The sequence below is a fragment of the Bison bison genome, unplaced genomic scaffold (genome assembly GCF_000754665.1).
Source record: "Bison bison bison isolate TAMUID 2011002044 unplaced genomic scaffold, Bison_UMD1.0 scf7180017864248, whole genome shotgun sequence".
NCBI classification, from domain to species: Eukaryota; Metazoa; Chordata; class Mammalia; order Artiodactyla; family Bovidae; genus Bison; species Bison bison.
Window position 1 is genome coordinate 258,487 of NW_011494820.1, and position 23,904 is coordinate 282,390.

At 43.4% G+C, this 23,904-nt stretch overlaps 1 protein-coding gene across 1 annotated transcript in view; it reads right to left on the reverse strand.

The window, feature by feature from the left end:
* The window catches only part of OBSCN (obscurin, cytoskeletal calmodulin and titin-interacting RhoGEF), a 225,824-nt gene that overhangs the window by 155,685 nt on the left and 46,235 nt on the right, over nucleotides 1–23,904 (reverse strand). Inside the window, exons 11-14 of the mRNA XM_010847289.1 lie at nucleotides 22,271–22,546; nucleotides 14,077–14,352; nucleotides 4,514–4,789; nucleotides 560–835 (exon numbers count right to left, since the gene is read on the reverse strand). Coding sequence (XP_010845591.1) covers nucleotides 560–835; nucleotides 4,514–4,789; nucleotides 14,077–14,352; nucleotides 22,271–22,546 — 1,104 coding nt within the window. The remainder of the gene's footprint in view (nucleotides 1–559; nucleotides 836–4,513; nucleotides 4,790–14,076; nucleotides 14,353–22,270; nucleotides 22,547–23,904) is intronic.

Here is a 23,904-nt window from a genome sequence, read left to right on the forward strand (position 1 = left end):
CGTCTCTACAGAGGAAAAGGAATGAAGGGCATCCCAGAAACCTCAAATGTCATCATCCAAAGTTTACTCCTAAGAGAATTCCAAGTAGGATTGTGTGGCCAATATTTTCCTTAATCCAGGATCGGCCAAACTGAAACACCCCTGGCCAGCTGAGACCAGCATGAGGTTATAGATGAGGGTGAGTACTAGTTCTCAGGAAAGACATATGATGCGAGGAGACAATCATACCCCAGGCCCACCTCAGCCCTCAAACATCAGGGAGAACCAGGGTCCTAACAGCAGGAACAACAGGAAGGTTCTGGGCAGGTGCTAATAAGACAGTGTGACTGAGCCTCATCAGCAGGAAACAGAGGGACACAAACAGGCCCTCCTCTTTCCACGAGAACCCTCCCCATGCAGCCTTCCCTGGAGCCAAAATGGGTATCAAGATGGGACACAGATGATCGGAAGGTGTGAAGTCCTAAAGGTTACAGGCGACTACACAAGTCTGGTGAGGCTGGAAGCCAGTGCCCTCATCACCTGCACACAGGCTAGCTCAGCGTCCTCCTCCAGGACTGACCTGTGACGTCCAGGCGGAAGGAGACCTTCTGGCCCCCGGCCTCACAGCTGTACTCCCCAGCATCCGCCTTGCCCGCCTGCTGCACCACCAGCCGCCGCCCGCGGCCCGTGGCCTCCACACGCACTTTTGAGCTCGAAGTCAGCTTCTTGCCGTCCTTGTACCACGTCACCTCTGTCTGGGCCTGGGCCACCTCACAGCTCAGCGTGGCACTCGCCCCCGCCACGGCCTGCACTTCACTGCGTGCCGGCTGCTCCTTGGCGAACACCACCGAGGGCTCTGGGGACAGAGGGATACACAGGGTCAAAGATACCATCTCTGTCAGGACGGCAGCCCTGGGCAAAGAATAGGATGGGGAGTTAGTTGTGGGTGGGGTAAGAAGGAGCAACAGAGCTAGAGACTTCTCAGGCTCTACACCAGCCCTGTGTTCTGCCAAGGTCACCCAAGTTTCTCAGCAGCAAGTAGCATGATTTATGAATTCTCCTCTGGGTCCATCCATGTGAGCTACTGGAGGAAGGGGTGGCCACTGGAACAGACTTGTTCCCTGCTCATGCCTGGCATGTGTTCCCCAACCCTCCCAGATGGTGTCAGTCCTTTCCATAACATTATCCCTGGAACTTTTCACCTGCAATCTGTTTAGATGTCTGAGGCTGGCACCTTTGCCTACTTTTACCATTGCCAACTGGTGGCAACCTGGGGAGAGTGCTTACACCTCCCTGCGGCTTTCTCTGTCATTGTCTGAGGAACGAGTAAGCAAGCACCTTTTCCCCTGAGCACTGGGGTCAGCATTACTGTTTTTTCTTCCTGGTGACACTATTCAGATCTTTTACCCACTTATTAACAGGATGGGAACTGTGGGGTCATGACGGGGGCGTTCCTAGATGAAGCCCCATCTTCCCCACAGAAATGTGCATGTTCTCATCTCAGTGACCAGGACTTGCTGAGGCTCCACTCCTGCCCACTCTCATGTTGGGCATCTGGTGGGAGTGAGTGTGCCTCCTGTGGCGTTCTTCGCCATTTTTCTCATGACACAAAGGAAAGAACCTTTGTGATATTTTTGCTCACTGGTATTTGCTCTTCTGCATCGTCATTGTTCAAAGATTTTGCCCTGTTTTCAATAGCATCTTCTGTCATATTGAGGACATTTTTATATATTTAAATGCAAGGCGCGGAGAAGTATGTGTGTTCTAAATGTCTTCCACGTCTGTGTGGCTTGCCCTTTAGTCACTTATACTAACTTCTGATGAATTTTCATGGTTCGTTTTAGTTAAGTATTTCAAATTTGTTTCATTATGGCTCCTGCTCCTGCTCTGTCGCTCGAACACTTGTATTCTAAGAAGTCATTCTTTATCCTACAGTAATTTACGTCTATGATTTTCCCTTCTATTCTGCGGTCTCTTCCCAACAGGAGTTGACTGTGTGTGGTATGACTTACTGGTCTAATCTCTTCTCTACGTGGTTGAATGGTTCAAGTATCATGTATGAAAACTACGTTGCCTCTATGCCTTGCACCATTGCATAATTCCTAAAAAGCAGAAGGGAAATGTCATTCAGGTCTGTGTCTGAAATCTCTCTTCAGATGCTTTGGCCTGTGTGTCTGTCTTTGCAACCAGACACTATTGTATTCATTACTGTAGCTTTATAGTAGTCTTGATATTTGGTAATACCACCAAATATTTGCTCTCTTCAAGAGTGCATTGACTGTGTATATGGTCTTTGCAATTTACTTGTCAATTTTCAAAGTCCCCTCTAAACAAACTTTTTTTTGGATTTGAATTTGTATTGAACATTTTTGTTTCTTCTGTAGATTTCTACCAAACTATTTAGAACTTCTTGACTGTCTCTCAAAAAAATTCCAATAATCCTCCCCACCACAGAGCCTCTCAGAACCTTTTATTAGACTTATAATTAAAAAATGATTGCTTTGATGCTGTTTTAACTCTTTTAAAATTTCATTTTCAACACGTGTGTTGCTACTATTAGACACAGAAGTTTGTTTTCTTCCTACTAACTTTTTCCATGGTAATCATTCTTAACTATCCTATTGTCTCATAACTTATCTTTGGGTAAATCATATTATCTGTAAATTCCACTTTTGTTTATTCACACTTTTATATTACTTTATTTTTTCCCTAACTGTGCTGTAAAATGTTGGATAAAAGCAGTAACAGTGGGTTTCCTTGTCTGGTTCTCTATCTCACAGCAAAGCTTTCAAACTTTCACTTTTTTGTGTGCAATTAGCTGAATTGCCTGCAGAGTTGTTGATCAAATTAAGAAAGAATTGTTTTATTTATAAATCGTTAAGAATTTTATGGCAAAAACTGATGCAAACTTCATTAAACATTTTTTCTTTATTTATAATGCCAAATCTCATCCAATACTTTACTCTGCATGTCATGAACAGAATGTTTTGCTAACATTTCTAGTATTTCAACAAGCTTGCACTTCTGGACTATGACTTTCATCACAGTGTATCACCAGTTATCCTCTTAATATATTATTAAACTTATTCTGATAATGTTTTCTTTCAGATTTTGGCCTTGCTATCCATAATAGATGGATAATAATTTCAATCCTTACCCTTTTCCTTGTCAGATATTGGTATCAGTGTTACACTATCTACGTGAAACAAATCAGAGACTGTATCTCATTTTTCTATTCTCCAGAATAACCTCCATGAACACGGTTTTTCTTTTTAAAGTAGCTCATATAATTTACCAGTGGAACTACAGGGATTAAATATTTCTCTATGGGAAGATTTTTCATTATGATTCCAATTACTTAAAAGGTTTTAAGACTATTTGAGTTGTCCAGTGTTTCTGTGTCACTTGGTATATAATTTTCTAAGAACTTGATTAATTTGTCAAGCCTTTCAAATTTATTGCAATGAAAAAAATTGCCATATTCTCCTAAAATATAATTTTTTAAAGATACATGCATATCGGTATAGGAGAAGTGACTATTCCTCTTCAAGTCTAAATCTATAAATCAGAGTCCAATTAGAATTCTGACATGGAATGTTCCAACAGAAGACAAAGGAAATCAATATTTGCTCTGAAAAGAGAATTCCAGATCTCACATGTGCATATTTCAGGCACACATCAACCAATCCTCTGCTCCCTATTTACTTTGCACACATATTTCAAGAAAAATAGACCTAGATGTGTCTATGTGCGTGTGGGCTCAGTCCCTTCAGCCGCCTCTTTGTGACACCATGGACTATAACCCGTTAAGCTCCTCTGCCCCTGGGATTCTCCAGGCAAGAACACTGGAGTGGGTTGCCATGCCCTCCTCCCAACCCAGGGATGGAACCTGAGTATCCTGCATTCCAACCTGCAGGCAGATTCTTTACCCACTAAGCCACCTCAGAAGCCATGTAGATACACAGATAATTTCAATATCCAGTGCAAGGAGAAAGAGTGTCCAGAACAACTGAAACTCTGGTAAATCCACAGCTCATTCCTGAGATAAAGCAAGCACAACAGTGTGATAGAAACTCCCCCTGGACCTGGTTTAATGAAATCCAAACCATCTCTCCTAGTGTGAACCCACATGGATTGCTGGGTGGGGCATCTAGGAGCTGTCAGGACAGCCAAGAGGAGCAAATTCACATACCCACAGTTGAAAGGCATCTGGTTTACAGCAGACTCCAAGTGCAAGACAGACCCAGAGGCCCAGACACCAGGGAACACCCAGACGACCCTGGGCAGATGCTGGGAACTGACGACCGTGCATCACTGTGTGGAAACGCCACTCTGGGTTTACAGGACGCCTTTCTCCTTTCTGCTCACACCCTCCCATCCAGCTCCCTTTGCCTGGCCTTGGGTATGAAAATGGGGGTGGGAGGACAGAAGACCAAAAGAGATGAAGTCTAGTGGAAAGATCATCGGGTCTGTCAGGGGTGCAAGCCCGTCCCATCACCTCCACATGAGGCTAACTTACTACCTCCAAACTGACCTGTGACGTCCAGGTGGAAGGAGACCTTCTGGCCCCCGGCTTCGCAGCTGTACTCCCCGGCGTCCGCCTTGCCCGCCTGCTGCACCACCAGCTGCCGGGTGCAGCCTTTGGCTTCCAAACGCACTTTCGAGCTTGAACTCAGCTTCTTCCCGTCTTTGTACCACGTCACCTCCGTCTGGGCCTGGGCCACCTCGCAGTTCAGCGTGGCACTCGCCCCCGCCACGGCCTGCACTTCACTGCGTGCTGGCTGCTCCTTGGAGAACACCACTGAGGGCTCTGAGGATAGAGGGATACACGGCGTCAGAGACCCCATCTCAGTCAGGATGGCAGCCCCGGGCAAAGAAGACCTGGATGGGGAGCTGGGAAGCAGGGTGGTGGGAAGGAGTGATGGAGCTGGTGACTTCTTCAGGTTCTGCACCAGCCCTGTGCCTTGCAGAGGAAAACTCTTTCTCAGCAGCAAGTTACACAAGACATGCATTCTCCCACAGATCCATGTCAACTGGCTTGGGAAAGGGGCTTTTGAAAAAGACATCGCCCCTGCTCATGACATCTGCAGGTTCACGATGCAAATGTCTGCCAACCTTCCGAGATAGTGCCCCAGTCTTTTCCATATGGTTATGCAAGGAACTTTTCATCTGCAACCAATGGAGATGTCTTAGGCTCAGCACCCATGCCTACTCTTACTCTCGTCAACTTGTGGCAATCTGCTGGGAGTGCCTGCACCTCCCCACGGCTTTCTTTGTCATTGTTTGAGGAATGGAGAAGCTGAGCACCTTTCCTCAGGACTGGGTTCATCATTACGGTTTTCTTCTTCCCAGTAACACTATTCAAATCTTTTGCCCACTTACCCTTGGTAGACTCTCTCTTTTCTCGATTCACCTCTGGCCACTCTTTATGGTTTAAATACCAAAGAATGACACATAGGTAAGTTTTAAGGATATTACCAACTGTGTGACTCGCAGTTTCACTTTCTGATCAAAACCTGTGATAAATCAAAGTTTTTCCTTTCAACAAGGTCACATTGTCCTTCCATCCCTTTGAGTGTAAAGTATTTCTGTTCTATTTAAGAATTTTTTTTTTACCTTCGTCTTTAAAGAAACCACACTCTTATCTGAGAGTTTTTGGGGGTTTTACTTTTTACACTGAGGTTTCTAACCTACTACATGTTTACTTATGTGTGTGGTGTGAACTGTTACAATTTATTTTTTCCCTATGGTTCAATGGTCCAAGCACCATTTATGAAGACAACATCCTTCCTTGACTTTTCTGACACACAACACAATAACAAAAGGAGGACACAGGGGCTTGAGAGGGAATGGGTGGTGAGAACCCATTTATGCCATGAACTCCTTCTGAACTCAGTCTTCTATTCCTCTGATGTGGTAACTATTCCTGCACTGGGATCCCCTTATCTTGAAAACTGCAGCCTTATGATAATCCCTGACATCAGGTCCCAGTATATGCCCTCACCATGATTTTCTTGAAGAAAACAGTGTACTAGCTGCACCTTGCCTTTGAAAAGTGAAGTCGCTCAGTTGTGTCCGATTCTTTGCGACCCCATGGACAGTAGCCTACCAGGCTCCTCCATCCATGGGATTTTCCAGGCAAGAGTTCTGGAGTGGGTTGCCATTTCCTTCTCTATTCTTCTATCTGACCACTCACAAAACAAATTTGGTTCCATTTTGATTGCTAATAAAACATCTTTGATTTTTTTCCCCCAGATTTCTACCCCTTTATTGCAACCTCTGACTGTCTCTCAAGAATTTGAATCCTTTCCCCACTCACAGTCTCTTAGCAACTTTTATCAGATTGAAATTACAAAAAAAAAAACCCAACTTTTGCTGGTCTAACTCTTTCACACGTATTTCATTTTCCAAGCATTCCTTGCCCCCTTAAGACAGAAATGTTTTCTGCGTGTTAATTTTTTTACACACTGATCCTATTCAAGAATCCTATTCAGTCTAATCATTTATCTTTGGGATTGTCTGAGTTGATCACCCCATCATCAGCAAATTCTACCTTTGGTTTTTGCCAAAACTGTTGGCAAGTAATTTTATTTTCCTCCTTATGCAACTCAGGGGTTAGTCGCCAATCTGTATTGTGCCTCATGTCAAAGATTTCCTTGCCCATCTCAAGTGAGATGTTGCTGTAATTCTGCAGGAATTTTACCTTAATAATTAAGAACACTTTTATACGGTTCGCCAATAGTTTTATGGCAGGAACTGATACTCAATTTAGAAAACTTTTTGTCTCAATGTATGACCTTCAAGTTTAATCAACCATTTGATTCTGAACTCATGAAGATGGTCACATCTTTCTGCACTCAATCTCTTACTGTCCAGCTTTCTATTTATTCACACTGCCAACATTAAATTCAACGTGCAATCCTGGAATTTCATCACAGGTCTCTAACTGTGGATACATTGCTGAATTCATTTTGTTAGCAAATGTTATAATTTATTATTTTGACCTTGATATTTGCAGTAGATTTGTCTGGATTTCATTCTCCCTGCCTTTCTTGTGTGATTATGGTGTTGATGCTATGTTCTGTACATGAAGAGAGTTATGGATGGTATCTCCTTTTTCTGTCTCTAAGATCATCTCCACAAATAAGGAAGAAGAGTTTTTCAGGAAATTTTGTATGCCGTACCAGAGACCTACAGGGCTGACTTTTCATTATTAGTCCTACTGACTGACAAGTCATACAACTCTGACTTCTACTTTTTTCTGTCCTCTTTCATATAGTTTACTAGAATTTAGCCAAATTTCACGATTTTTCAATGGTTTTATCTTAGAACACTCTCCTATTCTCAGAAAACCACATTCTACAAAGACGCATGGTAGGACCTGGGGTGTCTATACACACCCATAAATCATCCTACCCTGATAGGTATTGCCACCTAGAAGTCAATGGCATGGTAGCCCAGCCCTATTTGGCGTGAAGACTCTCTTCCCAGAAGAATAATCTGATTTCTTGGACTGCCTTAAGTTCCAGCCACAAGAAACAGACCGTTAAGAAAATGCAACAAAATAAAGACTGCTTGAGGGACAAAAACTCCTGAACTGATTCTATGAGGCCACCATCAGCTTGATACCAAAGCCAGACAAAGATATCACAAAAAAGGGAAATTAAAGGCCAATATCACTGATGAACATAGATGCAAAAGTCATCAACAAAGTTCTAGCAAACAGAATCCAACAACACATTAAAAGAATTATACATCATGATCAAGTGAGATTTATCCCAGAGATACAAAGATTCTTCAATATATGCAAATCAATCAGTGTGATACACCATGTTAACAAATTGAAAGAAAAAACATGATCATCTCAATAGATGCAGAGAAAACTTTTGACAAAATTCACCATCCATTTATGATAGGAAAAAAAACTGTCCAGGAAATTGGCATAGAAGTAATACACCTATATATGACAAATCCACAGCAAACATTATTCTCAATGATGAGAAACTGAACGCTTTTCCTTTAAGATTGGGAACAAGACAAGGGTGCCCACTCTCACCACTATTATTCAATATAGTTTTGGAAGTCCTAGCCATGGCAACAAAGAAGAAAAAGAAATAAACGAAATGCAGATTGGAAAAGAAGAAGTAAAACTCACTGTTTGCAGATGGCATGATACTATACATATAAAACCCTAAGAGCACCACTAAAAATCTACCAGAGCTAATCAATGAATTTAGTAAAGTCACAGGATATAAAATTAATACACAGAAATTCCTTGCATTACTATATACTAACAATGAAAATTCAGAAAGAGAAATTAAGGAAACAGTTCCATTCATCATTGCAACAAAAAGAATAAAATATCTAGGAATAAACCTATTTAAAGAAACATAAGACCTGTATGCTGAAAACTATAAGACACAGATCAAGGAAATCAAAGACAACATAAACAGATGGAGAGATATACTATGTTCTTAGATTAGAAGAATCGATATTTTGAAAGTTACCATACCACCCAAAGCCATCTACAGATTCAATGTAATCTCTATCAAGCTACCAATGGTACACCCATAGAACCAGAACAAAAAAGTTTCATTATTTGTATGGAAACACAAAATCCCTAAGCAATCTTGAGAAAGAAAAACAGAGCTGGAAAATTCAACTTTCTTGACTTCAGACTATACTACAAAGCTAATAGTCATCAAGACAGTACCGTACTGGATCAGAAACAGAAATATAGATCAATGGGACAAGATATAAAGCGCAGAGATACACCCACACACCGATGAGCACCTTATCTTTGACAAAGGAGGCAAGAATATACAAGGAGAAAAGACAGCCTCTTCAGTAAGTGGTGCTGAGAAAACTGGATTGCTACATGTAAAACAGTGAAACTAGAATACTTCCTAAAACCAGACACAAAAATAAACTCAAAATGGATTAAAGACTTAACGTGAACGTGAAGTCGCTCAGTCGTGTCCAACTCTTTGCAACCCCATGGACACCAGGCTCCTCTGTCCATGGGATTTTCTAGGCAAGAATACTGATTGATTCATGTTGTATTATGGCATAAACCAATACAAAACTGTAAAGCAATTTTCCACCAATTAAAAAATTTTTTAAAAAGATTGCTTCCCCGGTTACAGGCTGCTAGGACAGTAGCTCTTCATTAGCCACGCCTAATGGTGTGACTGGAGAAGGCAATGGCACCCCACTCCAGTACTCTTGCCTGGAAAATCCCATGGACGGAGGAGCCTAGTAGGCTGCAGTCCATGGGGTCGCTAGGAATCGGACATGACTGAGCGACTTCACTTTCACTTTTCACTTTCATGCATTGGAGGAGGAAATGGCAACCCACTCCAGTGTTCTTGCCTGGAGAATCCCAGGGACGGGGGAGCCTGGTGGGCTGCCCTCTATGGGGTCGCACAGAGTCGGACACGACTGAAGTGACTTAGTAGCAGCAGCAGCAATGGTGTGACAGAAGCCACTTTTTCCTTTCCACTTCTAAATTCAACAATGTAATGCCAAGGGGAATACTTACCTACAACATCCAAACTCTTTGAAGACTAAAACAAACTCATATTTGATCTAAGAAGATCTCCCTAAACAGCACAGGTGTTTCTCCACTAATCATTCTTTCTTCCCTTTGCCAGGACATGGCAACACAACACAGCTCTATTTTTTGCTACCTTTGGGCAACCGGAGCGTTTAAATCCAGGAAAAGGAAGGAAGGCCTCCCAGAAATCTCAAATTTCATCACCCAAAGTTCACTCCTGAAAAAACTCTAAGTAAGATTTTGTGGCCAACATGTACCCTAATCTGGGATCTATCATATTGAAACACCTCTAGCCAACCAAGAACCAGTACTAGGTTTCAGATGAGGGCATGCAGTTGCTCTCAGGTAAGACATATGATGGGAGGAAAGTCAGGTATCCACAGGCCTGCCTTAGCCCTCCAAGCATCAGGGAGTGCCAGGGTCCCCTTAGGGATATTACAATGGAGGAAGTATTGTTCAGGCTTCAGAAGCAGGAGAGCAGGCCCTTGACCTTCCTTCTGACCTTCTAGGACTGCCCGCATTTCCTGCCTGTCTGCAAGCACAGCAAGTCAGGTGGCACTTTAGACAAGAAAGGGAGTGGGTCTTGGAATTCTTGAGCCCCTGGATTCATACCTGAGTTTAATGAAATCCTATGACTCACAAGATAAAGCAAACAGCACCATAAAAATGTTAAACTAAAACCACAGCTGCATTTTTGCATGCAAACTGATGCAGCCTGGGGTTACGGGGGCCCCCCAAACTGCAATCTGAAGTCTCATCAGTGGAGTGGACTGCCGCTGAGGCCCTCTTCCCAACTGGGACTCCAGATTGCTGTTAACAAGAGACTTCTCAGCATGATGTTTAAGTCTGGATGTTGGTCAGCCCAATTTGGTGATATATGTGCTGTTACTCTTTGCTTTTGCTTAATCATTTTCATTGGAGGATAATTACTTTACAAGATTGTGGTGGCTTCTGCCATACATTAACACAAATAAACCACAGGTACACATGTGTCCCCCCATCCTGAAGCCCGCTTCCACCTCCCTCCCCACCCTATCCCTTTGGGTTGTCCCAGAGCACTAGCTCTGAGTGCCCTGCTTCATGCATCAAACTTGCACTGGTCATCTATTTTACATACGGTAATATACATGCTTCAATGCTATTCTCTCACAATTTCCCACCCTTGCCTTTTCCCACAGAGTCCAAAAGTCTGTTCTTTACATCTGTGTCTTTTATGCTGCCTTGCATATAGGATCATTGATACCATCTTTCTAAATTCCATCTATATATGCATTAATATACTGTATTGGTGTTTTTTTTTCTGACTTACTTCACTCTGTATAATAGGCTCTAGTTTCATCCACCTCATTAGAACTGATTCAAATGCGTTCCTTTCTACAGCTGAGTAATACTCCATTGTGTATATGTCTTCTCTTGTGTTGTTGGAAGAGGTAAACTTCAAACTGCAATTTGAAGTCTCATCTGTGGAGTGCACTGCCACTGAGGCCCTCTTCCCAATTGGGACTCCAGATTGCTGTTAATGAAAGACTTCACAGCGTCCTGTTTAAGCCTGGATTTTTTTTAGCTTACCTCTTCCAACAACACAAAAGACTCTACACGTGAACATCACCAGATGGTCAATCCTGAAATCAGATTGATTATATTCTTTTCAGCCAAAGATGGAGAAGCTCTATACAGTCAGCAAAAACAAGACTGGGAGCTGACTGTGGCTCAGATCATGAACTCCTTATTGCAAAATTCAGACTTAAATTGGAGAAAGTAGGGAAAACCACTAGACCATCCAGGTATGACGTAAATCAAATCCCTTACAGTTATACAGTAGAAGTGAGAAATAGATTTAAGGGACTAGATTTGATAGACAGAGTGCCTGAAGAACTATGGATGGAGGTTCATGAGACTGTACAGAAGGCAGGAATAAAGACCATCCCCAAGAAGAAGTGCAAAAAGGCAAAATGGTTGTCTGAGGAGGTTTTACAAATAGCTGACGAAAGAAAAGAGGCTAAAGGCAAAGGAGAAAAGGAAAGATATACCCAATTGAATGCAGAGTTCCAAAAAAATAGCAAAGAGAGATAAGAAAGCCTTCCTCAGTGATCAGTGCAAAGAAATAGAGGAAAACAATAGAATGGGAAAGACTAGAGATCTCTTCAAGAAAATTAGAGATACCAAGGGAATATTTCATGCAAAGATGGGCACAATAAAGGACAGAAATGGTATGGACCTAACAGAAGCAGAAGATATTAAGAACAGGTGGCAAGAATACACAGAAGAACTATACAAAATGATATTCATGACTCAGATAACCACAATGGTGTGATCACTCACCTAGAGCCAGATATCCTGGAATGCGAAGTCAAGTGGGCCTTAGGAAGCATCACTATGAACAAAACTAGTGAAGATGATGGAATTCCAGTTGAGCTCTTTCAAATCCGATGATGATGATGCTGTGAAAGTGTGCACTTAATATGCCAGCAAATTTGGAAAACTTAGCAGTAGCCACAGGACTGGAAAAGGTCAGTTTTCATTCTAATCCCAAAGAAAGGCAATGCCAAAGAATGTTCAAACTACCGCACAATTGCACTCATCTCACACGCTAGAAAAGTAATGTTGAAAATCCTCCAAGCCAGGCTTCAACAGTACGTGAACCGTAAACTTCCAGATGTTCAAGCTGGATTTAGAAAAGGTAGAGGAACCAGAGATCAAATTGCCAGCATCTGTTGGATCACCAAAAAAGCAAAAGAGTTCCAGAAAAACATCTTCTTCTGCTTTATTGACTATGCCAAAGCCTTTGACTATATGGATCACAACAAACTGTGGAAAATTATTAAAGAGATGGGAATACCAGTCCACCTTAACTGCTTCCTGAGAAATCTCTATGCAGGTCAAGAAGCAGCAGTTAGAACTGAACATGGAACAACATACTGGTTCTAAATTGAGAAAGGTGTGTGTCAAGGCTGTATATTGTCACACTGCTTATTTAACTTACATGCAGAATACATCATGCAAAATGCTGGACTGGATGAAGCACAAGCTGGAATCAAGCTTGCAGGGAGAAATATCAATAACCTCAGTTACGCAGATGACACCACCCTTACGGCAGAAAGCGAAGAACTAAAGAGCTTCTTGATGAAAATGAAAGAGGAGAGTGAAAAAGCTGGCTTAAAACTCAACATTCAGAAAACTAAGATCATGGCATGCAGTCCCATCACTTCATGGCCAATAGATGGGGAAACAATGGACACAGTGAGAGACGTTATTTTCTTGGGCTCCAAAATCATTGCAGATGGTGACTGCAGCCATGAAATTAAAAGGTGCTTGCTCCTTGGAAGAAAAGCCATGACCAACCTAGACAGCATATTAAAAAGCAGAGACATTACTTTGCTGACCAAAGGTCCATCTTAGTCAAAGCTATGGTTTTTCCAGTAGTCATGTACGGATGTGAGCACTGGACCATAAAGAAAGCTGAGTGTTGAAGAATTGGTGCTTTTGAACTGTGGACCTGGATAAGACTCTTGAGAGTCCCTTGGACTGCAAGGAGATCCAACCAAACAATCCTAAAGGAAATCAGTCCTGAATGTTCATTGGAAGGACTGATACTAAAGCTGAAACTCCAATACTTTGGCCACATAATGTGAAGAACTGACTCACTAGAAGAGACCCTGATGCTGGGAAAGATTGAAGGCAGGAGGAGAAGGTGATGACAGAGGATGAAATGGTTGGATGTCATCACTGACTCGATGGACATGAGTTTGAGCAAGCTCCAAGAGTTGGTGATGGACAGGAAAGCCTGGCATGCTTCAGTCCATGGGGTCACAAAGAGTCGGACATGACTGAGCTGAACTAAATACTCCATTGTATTCCAACTCCTTATCCATTCATCTGCTGATGGACATCCAGGTTGCTTCCATGTCCTAGCTATCATAAACAGTGCAGCAATGAACACTGGGGTACGTGTGTCTCTTTCAATTCTGGTTTCCTTGGTGTGTATGCCCAGCAGTGGCATTGCTGGGTTATATCGCAGTTCTATTTCCAATTTTTTAAGGAATTTTCACTGTACTCCTAGAGGCTGTACCAGTTTGCATTCCCACCAACACTCTGTTACTCTTTTCTATTGTTTGTTTCTTTTAATGATTATATTGAAATTAAGTTAAATTAACCTCTATTAAATATTGAAATTGCTTATTTGTGTATAATGAGCTGTTTCTTTTGAAAACAAATTCTTTGAACCGGAACTGAAAGTAAAACTTTTGGTAAAATGGGTTTTGACACCAGGGAAAACAAAAAGCTTCTGGGCAGGTGATAAGACAGTGGGACTGAGCCTAACCGCCTGGAATCAGGTGGCGGAAACGGCTGCGTCTCTTTCCAATGCACCCTTGCCATTCATCCTCCTCCAGGCCAAAATGGGTATCAAGATGGGACACGAAGACTGAGAGGCAAGAAGAGATGAAGGTTATAGGCGAGTGCACACATAGTCTGATGAGACCAAAAGCCAGTTCCCTCACACCTGCACACAGGCTAGCTCAGCGTCCTCCTCCAGGACTGACCTGTGACGTCCAGGCGGAAGGAGACCTTCTGGCCCCCGGCCTCGCAGCTGTACTCCCCGGCGTCCGCCTTGCCCGCCTGCTGCACCACCAGCCGCCGCCCGCGGCCCGTGGCCTCCACACGCACTTTCGAGCTGGAACTCAGCTTCTTGCCGTCCTTGTACCACGTCACCTCCGTCTGGGCCTGGGCCACCTCACAGCTCAGCGTGGCACTCGCCCCCGCCACGGCCTGCACTTCACTGCGTGCCGGCTGCTCCTTGGCGAACACCACCGAGGGCTCTGGGGACAGAGGGGGATACACAGGGTCAGAGACCCCATCTCAGTCAGGACGGCAGCCCCGGGCAAAGAAGACCTGGATGGGGAGCTGGGATTTGGGGTGGTGGGAAGGAGGCACACAGCTTGAGACTTCTCAGGCTCTGCACCAGCCCTGTGCTCTGCAGAGGTCCCCTGCCTCTCTCAGCAAAAGTCACACAATTTATGCATTCTCCATGTAAGCTGGCTCAGTTGTCAGGGGGGCCATTGGAAAAGACTGGTCTGTTGCGCATGGCATCCACAGGTTCACGAGGCAAGTGTTCCCCAACCTTCCTAGATGGTGCCCCAGTCTTCCCCATATGGTTATGCAGGGAACGTTTCACCTGCAGTCCACAGAGATGCCTTAGGCTCAGCACCCACACCTGTTCGTTCTATTGCCAACGTGCACGCTTGCACCTCCCTGTGGTCTTCTCTTTCACTGTCTGAGGAGTGGAGAAACTGACCACCTTTACCATTAGGACTGGGTTCACCATTACTGTTTTCTTCCTGGTGACACTATTCAAACCCAAATTGGTGGGTCATCATGGGTGCATTCCTAGCCTTCCTCTATGAGGCCAGAGTCTTCCCCACAGTACTGTGTAAGCCATGTTCTCATCTGCAGTGAGTGAGACTTGCTGAGGCTCCACCCTCACCTACTCTCACTGTTGGCAAAATGATGGGATTGAGTGCACCTCCTGTGACGCTCTTTTGCATTTTTTCTGATGAGTCAAAGTAAAAAACCCTTTCTGATGTTTTCGCTCAACAGTGTTTGCTCTTCTGTATTGTCCCTGTTCAAAGGTTTTGCCTTATTTTCAATAGTGGTGTCTGTCGATTATTTGTTCATTTGAAGGACCTGTTTATTTATATATATTTAAATGCTAGGCACTGACAAGTCTGTGTGTTCTAAATATCTTCCATATCTGTGTGGTTTGCCTTTTATGAACTTATGCTATCTTCTGGTGAATCTTCATGTTTAGTTTTAATGTAGTCAAGTATTTTAAATTTGTTTCAGTATGGTTGAGAGCTTCTAAGTGGTGCAAGTGACAAGGTATCCGCCTGCCAATGCAGGAGATGCAAGAGACCGGGGTTCAGTACCTGGGTCGGGAAGATCCCCTGGAGAAGGAAAGGGCACCCCACTCATATGGTTAGTGAATATTCTGAGAAATCATTCTCTACCCTTAAATAATTAAAATCATCTATGTTTTCATCTAAGAGTTTTATGAGGACTTCCTTTGTGGCACAGTGGAGAGGAATTTTCCCGCCAACGCAGGGGACACAGGAAGAGTTCACATGTGAGCTCTAAGAGCAACCAAGCCCATGTGCCACAACTACTGAGCTCAAACTCTAGGGCCCAGAAGCTGCAACTACCAAGCCCGTGGGCCACGACCACTGAAACCTGTGCACTCTAGGGCCCCCGAGCTGGGACTACTGAGTCCATGGGCCAAGACCACGGAAACCTGTGCACTCTAGGGCCTGCGAGCTGCAACTACCGAGCCCGTGGGCCAAGACCACGGAAACCTGTGCACTCTAGGGCCCCCGAGCTGCAACTACCGAGCCTGAGAGCTGCAACTTCCGCGCCCGCCTCCTGCATCTACTGGAGCCTGTGTGCCCAGAGCCTGTGCTCTACAACAAGAAAAGTGACTCAATGAGAAGCCTGTGCCCAGCAGCGAAGAACGGCCCCTGCTGACCACAGACAAAGTCCACATCCAGCAACAAAGACCCAACCCAACCAAAACCAAATAATTTTATAAAAAAGAATTGTACAATTTTCCCTTCTATTCCCTTCAACTCCAAAAGGAGTTGACTATGTGTAGGATGAGTTACAAGTCTGATCTTTTTTTTTTCTATTGATTTACTACAGTTGAATGTTTAAGTACCATTTATTAAGAGCATGCTGCCTTTCCCCTTGCACTATTCCACAGTTTTCTTTTAAGAAGAAGGGGAACGTGGTCATCCACTCATCGGTCTGTGTCTGAGCTCCCTATTCTGGTCCTTGGGTCTCAATACCTGTCCTTGCAACAAGACACTACTGTGTTCATTACTGTAGCTTTCTAACAGTATTGATATCTAGTATAGCAGATAACTCTCCTTTTGTTCTTCAAGAGTGAATTCACTGTACATGGTCTTTGAAATTTATGTGTCAATTTTCAAAGTCCCACTAAACAAACATTTATTTGAATTTTAATGGGTATTGAACATGTTTTATTCTTCAATTGATTTCTACCCAACATCTTAGAACTTCTTGACTGTCTCTTAAATTTTTTTTTAACTTCTCCCTGCCCTTACAGAGCCTCTCAGCACATTTATTAGACTTGGAATTAGATATTGATCCTTTTCATGCCATTGCAACTTTCAAAATTTCATTTTCGAGATGTCTGCTACTACTCTTAGACATGGAAATGCTTTTTTTTTCATACTGATTTTTTACATTGTAATTATTTTTAACTATCTTATTATGTCACATATTTTATCTTTTGGATAAATCATCTTATTCATGAATTCCACTTTTGCTTTGTCACACTTTTATATCTTTCACTTTATTTTTGTCCTAACTGTGTTTTAGAATGTTGGACAAAAGCAGTAACAGTTGGCTTCCTTGTCTGGTTTCCTATCTCATAGGCAAAGCTTTAAAACTCACTTTTTTTGTGTACAGACAGCTGATTTGCCTGCGGCATTGTTTATCAAATTAAGAAAGAATTGTTTTCTGTATAATTCATAATGAATTTTATGGCATGATTTGATGCTAACTTTATAAAACATTTCTTCTGTATTTAAAATGCCAAATCTTATCAAATATTTTATTCTGCATATCATGACCAGATTGCTTGCCAACATTTGTAGCGTGTAAAGAACTTTGTATTTCTGGAGTATGACTTTCATCACAGCATATTACCAATTTTCCTCTTATTATATTTTTAATTTTGATATTTTGTTCCAGATTTTGGCTTTGATATCCATAATAGATCGCTCTACAATTTTAATTCTTACTACTTTCCCTGTCAGATACTAGTATCAATGTTACATCATCAACATGAAACAGAGCCTATATCTTTTACTGTTTTCTAAAAAATTCTCCATGAACAAGACTTTATTTCCAAAGTATTCCATATAATATGCCAGTGGAACTACTAGGACTAGATCTATGAGAAGATTTTTCATTATGGTTTCAATTACTTTAAAGGTTTTAGGACTATTTAAGTAGTTGAATATTTCCTGAGTCACTTTTCATAGAGTTTTCCAAGAAACTAATCAATTTTTAAAACCGTTCATATTCATCGTCATGAAAAAATTGTCTATTCTTCTAAAATACCATTTAAAAAAATATATGCATGCTGGTATAGGAGAAGCTACCACTCCTGTCCAAATCTAAATATATAAATCAGACTCCAAGCAGAATTCTGACTCAGAATGTTCTTACAGAAGACATAATAAAATCAGTATTTGCTTTGAAAATGTACCTAGATTTTGTTATATGTAGCTGCACAGATAACTTCTAATCCCATGTATAAGGAAGAAAGAGTATCTAGAACACCTAAATTTTGGTAATCCATAGTTCAGTATTGAGATAAATCAAGTACGACAGTGTTGCACCTACTTTAATGAAATTCAACCATCTCTCCTAGTGTGAATCCACACGCATTGCTGGGTGGGGCATCTAGGAGCTGTCAGGACAGCCAAGAGGAGCAAAGTCACATACTCACAGTTGAAAGACATCTGGTTTACAGCAGACTCCAAGTGTAAGACAGAACCAGAGGCCCAGACATCAGGGAACACCCAGACAACCCTGGGCAGATGCTGGGAACTGACGACCGTGCATCACTGTGTGGAAACGCCACTCTGGGTTTACAGAACGCCTTTCTCCCTTCTGCTCACACCCTCCCATCCAGCTCCCTTTGCCCGGCCTTGGGTATGAAAATGGGGGTGGGGGGACAGAAGACCAAAAGAGATGAAATCTAGTGGAAAGATCATCAGGTCTGTCAGGGGTGCAAGCCCGTCCCATCACCTCCACATAAGGCTAACTTACTACCTCCAAACTGACCTGTGACATCCAGGTGGAAGGAGACCTTCTGGCCCCCGGCCTCACAGCTGTACTCCCCAGCATCCGCCTTGCCCGCCTGCTGCACCACCAGCTTCCGGGTGCAGCCCTTGGCTTCCACACGCACTTTCGAGCTCGAACTCAGCTTCTTCCCATCCTTGTACCACGTCACCTCCGTCTGGGCCTGGGCCACCTCGCAGCTCAGCGTGGCACTGGTTCCCGCCACGGCCTGCACTTCACTGTGTGCCGGCTGCTCCTTGGCAAACACCGAGGGCTCTGAGGATAGAGGGATACACAGGATCAGAGACCCCATCTCAGTCAGGACAGCAGCCCCGGGCAAAGACAACCTGGATGGGGAGCTGGTGGTCGGGTGGGAAGGAAGCACAGAACTGGAGACTTCTCCAGGTTCTGCACCAGCCTGATGCCCTGAAGAGGACGCCCTGCCTTTTTCAGCAATGAGTGGCACAATTTACACGTTCTCCCATGGATTCCTGTAAGCTAGTCTAAGGGTGGGGGCACTGCTGGAAAATACTTCTCCTCTGCTTATGGCATGTGTAGAGTCATGAAGCAAGTGTTCCCCAACCTTCCTATATGGTGTCCTGCGATCTCCACGTGGTTACGCAGGGAAGTTTTCACCTGCACTCAACAAAGAGGATGTCTCAGGCTTGGCACCACTCTTACTATTGTTAACTTGTGGCAATCCGCTGGGAGCGCCTGTACCCTCCAGTGGCCGTCTGGGTCACTGTCTGAGGAATAAAGAAGTGGCTAGCCCTTCCCCTTAGCGCTGGCTTTGCCATCACTGTTCTCTTCTTGTTGGTGACACCAGTCAAGCCTTTTGCCCACTTGCCCGTAGTAGGCTCTCTCTTTTCTCCATTCAGCTCTGGCCACTCCTTTCCATTTAAAAACAACAGAATGACGAGACAGGTAGGTTTTAAGGATATTCCCAACTGCGTGGTTGGCATTTTTACTCTCTGATCCAGTCCTCTGATAAACCAGAGCTATTCCTTCCAACAGTGTCATAATGTCCAATAGGCCTTGGAGCGTAGATCATTTGTGTTCTATTTAAGAAATCTCTCCTTACCCGAAGTCTTCAAAGAAGACCATGTTATCATCTGAGGGTTTGGGGGCTTTTACCTTTTACACTAAGGTTTCTAACTCACTATGAGTTGACCTTTGTGTGTTATGTGAACTGCTAGTATAATTTAATTTTCCATATGATTCAGTGGTCCAAGCACCATTTACTAACACAACATCCTTCTCGACCTCTCCTATAGACAACACGGTAACCAACGGAAGACACAGGCGTAGGGAGGGGTGGCACAGGAGTCCGTTCGTGAGGAGCTCTTTCTGAGCTCACTGTTCTGTTCCTCTGATGTGGTAACTATTCCTGTACTGGGATCCCCGATCTTTAAAACTGCAGCCTTATGGTAATCCCTGACATTAGGTACAGTAAATGCTCAACTGTGCATTTCTTCAAGAAAACAAAGCATTGGCTGGACAGTGCCTTTGCAATATGCCTGTTATTCTTCCTTGAGAACAGCCTAAAAACACATTTGGTTTGATTTTAATTGTTAATAAACATCTTTGATTTTTCCCCTCGGATTTCTATCCAATTCTTGCTATCCCGTCTCTCAAGAATCTTACGTAATTTCCCCAGATACTGCCTCTTACTAACTTTTATCAGACCCAAAAATAGAAATGTGGTACAACTGTGTTAGTCTAACTCTTTCACACAAATTTCTTATTCCAAGCATTCCTTGCCAGGACTCAGATGTAGACATGTTTTCTGCATATTGACTTTTTTACACACTAATCCTACTCAAGAATCATACATAATCTAATAATTTATCAATGAGATTATCTGAGCTGATTATCACGTCATCAGCAAATTCCACCTTGATTTTGATTTTTGAAAACTGTTTGCCAGTGAGTTTATTCCCCTCCTTCCTGAACTCGGCGGTTAGAGTGGCCTAAGCGTTCCATCCCTCACTCCAAAGCTCTCCCGGGATGTCCTAAGGGGGATGTTGCTGTCGCTGTTGTCGTTTTGTAGGAAGTTTTCAACATTAAAAAAAGAGCACTTTTACATAGCTCACTAAGAACTTTAAAGCAGGAATTTATTTGTTCAATATTATCAAACGTTTTATCTCTCCAATTGAATCAACCACTTGATTCTGTATTCATGGAAATGATGACATCTTTTTTCATTCAATCTCTTAATGTCAAGCTTTCTGTCTATTACCATGGCCAAAGTTAAACCCAAAATGCAACCCTGGACTAGGATCGCTGATCTCTACCCTCAGATTCACTACTGAATCCATTTTGATGACATTTAATTTATGATTTGGGCCAGAATAGTCACAGTATACTGGTCAGAAATTTCATTCTCTCTTCTTTCGCTGTGTGATTTTCATTGATGTTATGTCCTGTAAATGAAGAGAGTTGCTTTCTTGTCCATGAAGAGAGTACTTTCTTTTTCCCTTCTAGGACCATCTTCACAAGAACGGAGTAACAGTTTTCCAGGTAATTATTTACAGTGTACCAGAGAACTATGGGCTGAGAAGACTGTTCATTGTCGGTCTTAATGACTGACAAGTTATACAACTCTTTGACTTTTCTCGATCTTCTTTTGTCCACTTCCACAAAGTTTCCTGGGATCTAGCCACATTTTACAATATTCCAATACTTTTATCTTAGAATAGTCACTGACATTTTCTGAAAACAACTAACCATGTGAGATCACAAGTATCTGTACAAATCCGCGAATATACAAACTTTGCACTGGCATGGTCCCAAACTGGTGTGTGCTGGCACCTAGGAGTCAGTGTGGGATCGCAGCCCATCTCTATTTCCCATGAAGACATTTTTTCCAGAAGAAGAATAACCTGATTTCTTAGACTGGCCCATGTTGTAGCCACAAGAAACGCACGCTCACTGACGATTTGGAAAATGGAACAAAAATAAAACTGGAGGGGAAAAAACGTTTAAAAAGTAAAATAAATAAATAAAGACTGCTTTGCCAGTCAGAGGCTGCGAGGACAGTGACTCCTCACGAGCAGTAAGAGTGCCTTTATGCTTTCCATTCCTAAACCCATCAGTAACACCAAGGGAATACTGACCTGGGTCATCCAACTTTCTGAAGCCAGTGGAAAAACCATATTTTATCTACGATGATCACCCTGAATACTACTGGTGACTATACACATCACCCTTTCTAATTCCCTTTTCAAGGACGTGACAAGAAAACATGGGCCAATTTCTTGCTACCTACAGCCAATAAGAGCCTCCACATCCAGCAAAAGGAAGGAAAGGCCTCCCAGAAACCTAATATTTGATCATTCAAAGTTCACTCCTGAGATAATTCCAAGATCATGTGGCCAATATTTCCACCACCCCCCCCCCCAAAAAATGATGAATTTTTGATGACTCTGGGATTCATCAAATTGAAACAGCTCAGACCAAACAAGAATCTACACAAGGTCCTGGGTGAGGGCAAGTGGTGGCTGTCAGAAAAGACATCCAATGAGAAGAAAGTCACACATCCCCACATCTACTTCAGCCCCAAGCCTAGGGAGAGTCAGGGTCCCGATACCAGGAACAACAGGATCGTTCTGGGCAGATGCTAAGACCGTGTGACTGAGCCCCACTGCCTGGAAACAGGTAGACAGAAACAACCCCTCTTCTTTCAACCCCCACCCTCCTCTCCATCCACCCACCCCTGAGCCCAGACAGGTGTCCAGGTGGGGCATGGGAGACAGGGAGGTATGAAGAGATAAAAGCACCAGGCAAGCGCACACACATCTGGTGAGGCTGGAAGCCAGTGCCCTCATCACTTGCACAGAGACTAACTCAGCGTCCTCCTCCAGGACTGACCTGTGACGTCCAGGCGGAAGGAGACCTTCTGGCCCCCGGCCTCGCAGCTATACTCCCCGGCGTCTGCCTTGCCCGCCTGCTGCACCACCAGCCGCCGCCCGCGGCCCGTGGCCTCCACACGCACTTTTGAGCTGGAACTCAGCTTCTTCCCGTCCTTGTACCACGTCACCTCCGTCTGGGCCTGGGCCACCTCGCAGCTCAGTGTGGCACTGGTTCCCGCCACGGCCTGCACTTCACTGCGTGCCAGCTGCTCCTTGGCGAACACCACCGAGGGCTCTGGGGACAGAGGGATACACAGGGTCAGAGACCCCATCTCAGTCAGGACGGCAGCCCCGGGCAAAGAAGACCTGAATGGGAGGTAGGGGTGTGGGGTGATGAGAAGGGGCAATGGGGCTGGAGACTTCTGCTGACTTGGCTCCAGCCCTGTGCCCTCAAGAGGACCCATGAGTTTCTCACCAAAAGACTTACAATTTAAGCATTCTCCCATGGGTCCTTTTGATGTGGTCCAGGGGGTGCCATTGCAAAAGATCCCCTGCTCCTGGCATCAGCAGGGTCATGAGGCAACTGTTCCCTAACCTTCCTAGATGGACCCACAGTCTTCTCCCCACTATTATGCAGGGACTTTTCGCCTGCAGTCCATGGAGTTGGTTCAGCATCCCTTCCTGTTCTTACTGTTGTCAGCTGATGGCAATCTGCTGGGAGTGCTTACACCTCCTCGTGGCTCTTTTTACACTGCATGAGAACTGAGGAAGCTGAACTCCTTTTCCCTTAGCACTGGGTTCACTCACTGTGACTGTGTTCTCCTTCCTAGCAACACTATTCAAAGCTTTTCACAACTACCGATAGTAGGCTCTCTCTTTTCTTGCTTCACCTGTGGCCGTTCTTTATCCATTGAAACACCAGAGAATGACATAGGATTTAAGGATCTTTACAACTATGTGACTACCATTTTTACTCTTCGATCGATTCCTCTGATAAATCACACCTTTTCAATAGTTTTCACATCTTCTCATCTCTTTCATTGTAGAGCACTGTGTTCTATTTAAGAAATCTTTCCTTACCTTAAATCTTTAAAAATATCATCTTTATCATCATCTTTAAAAATATTTAAAAATATCATCATCTTTAAAAATATCATCATCATCAGGGTTTTGGGGGTTTTACCTTTTATGCTGAGGTTTCTAATTTACTACAAGTTTACTTTTGTGTGTGGTGTGAATTGCTATTACAATTTAAGTTTTCTGTATAGTTTTCAGTGATGCAACCACAATATTTGAAGACCATATCCTTTCTCAACTTCTCTGATAGACAACAGAGTAGCAAATGGAACATGTGGAAGGTCGAGAAGGTGGATGGCTGGTGCAGGAATCCATTCATGCAAGGAACTGTTTCTGAGCTCACTATTCTGCTCCTCTGCACTGGCATCCCCTTATCTTGAAAACTGCAGCCTTATGATAATTTTCTAACATTGGGTACCAGTAAATGCTCCCTCTGAATATTCTTTGAGAAAACAGCATATTGACTGTACCATACCATTGGAATCTGCCTGCTATTCTTTCGTCTGACAATTAGAAACATATTTTGTTCCATCTTGATTTTTAATAATAATTTTTGATTTCTCCCTCAGACTTCTA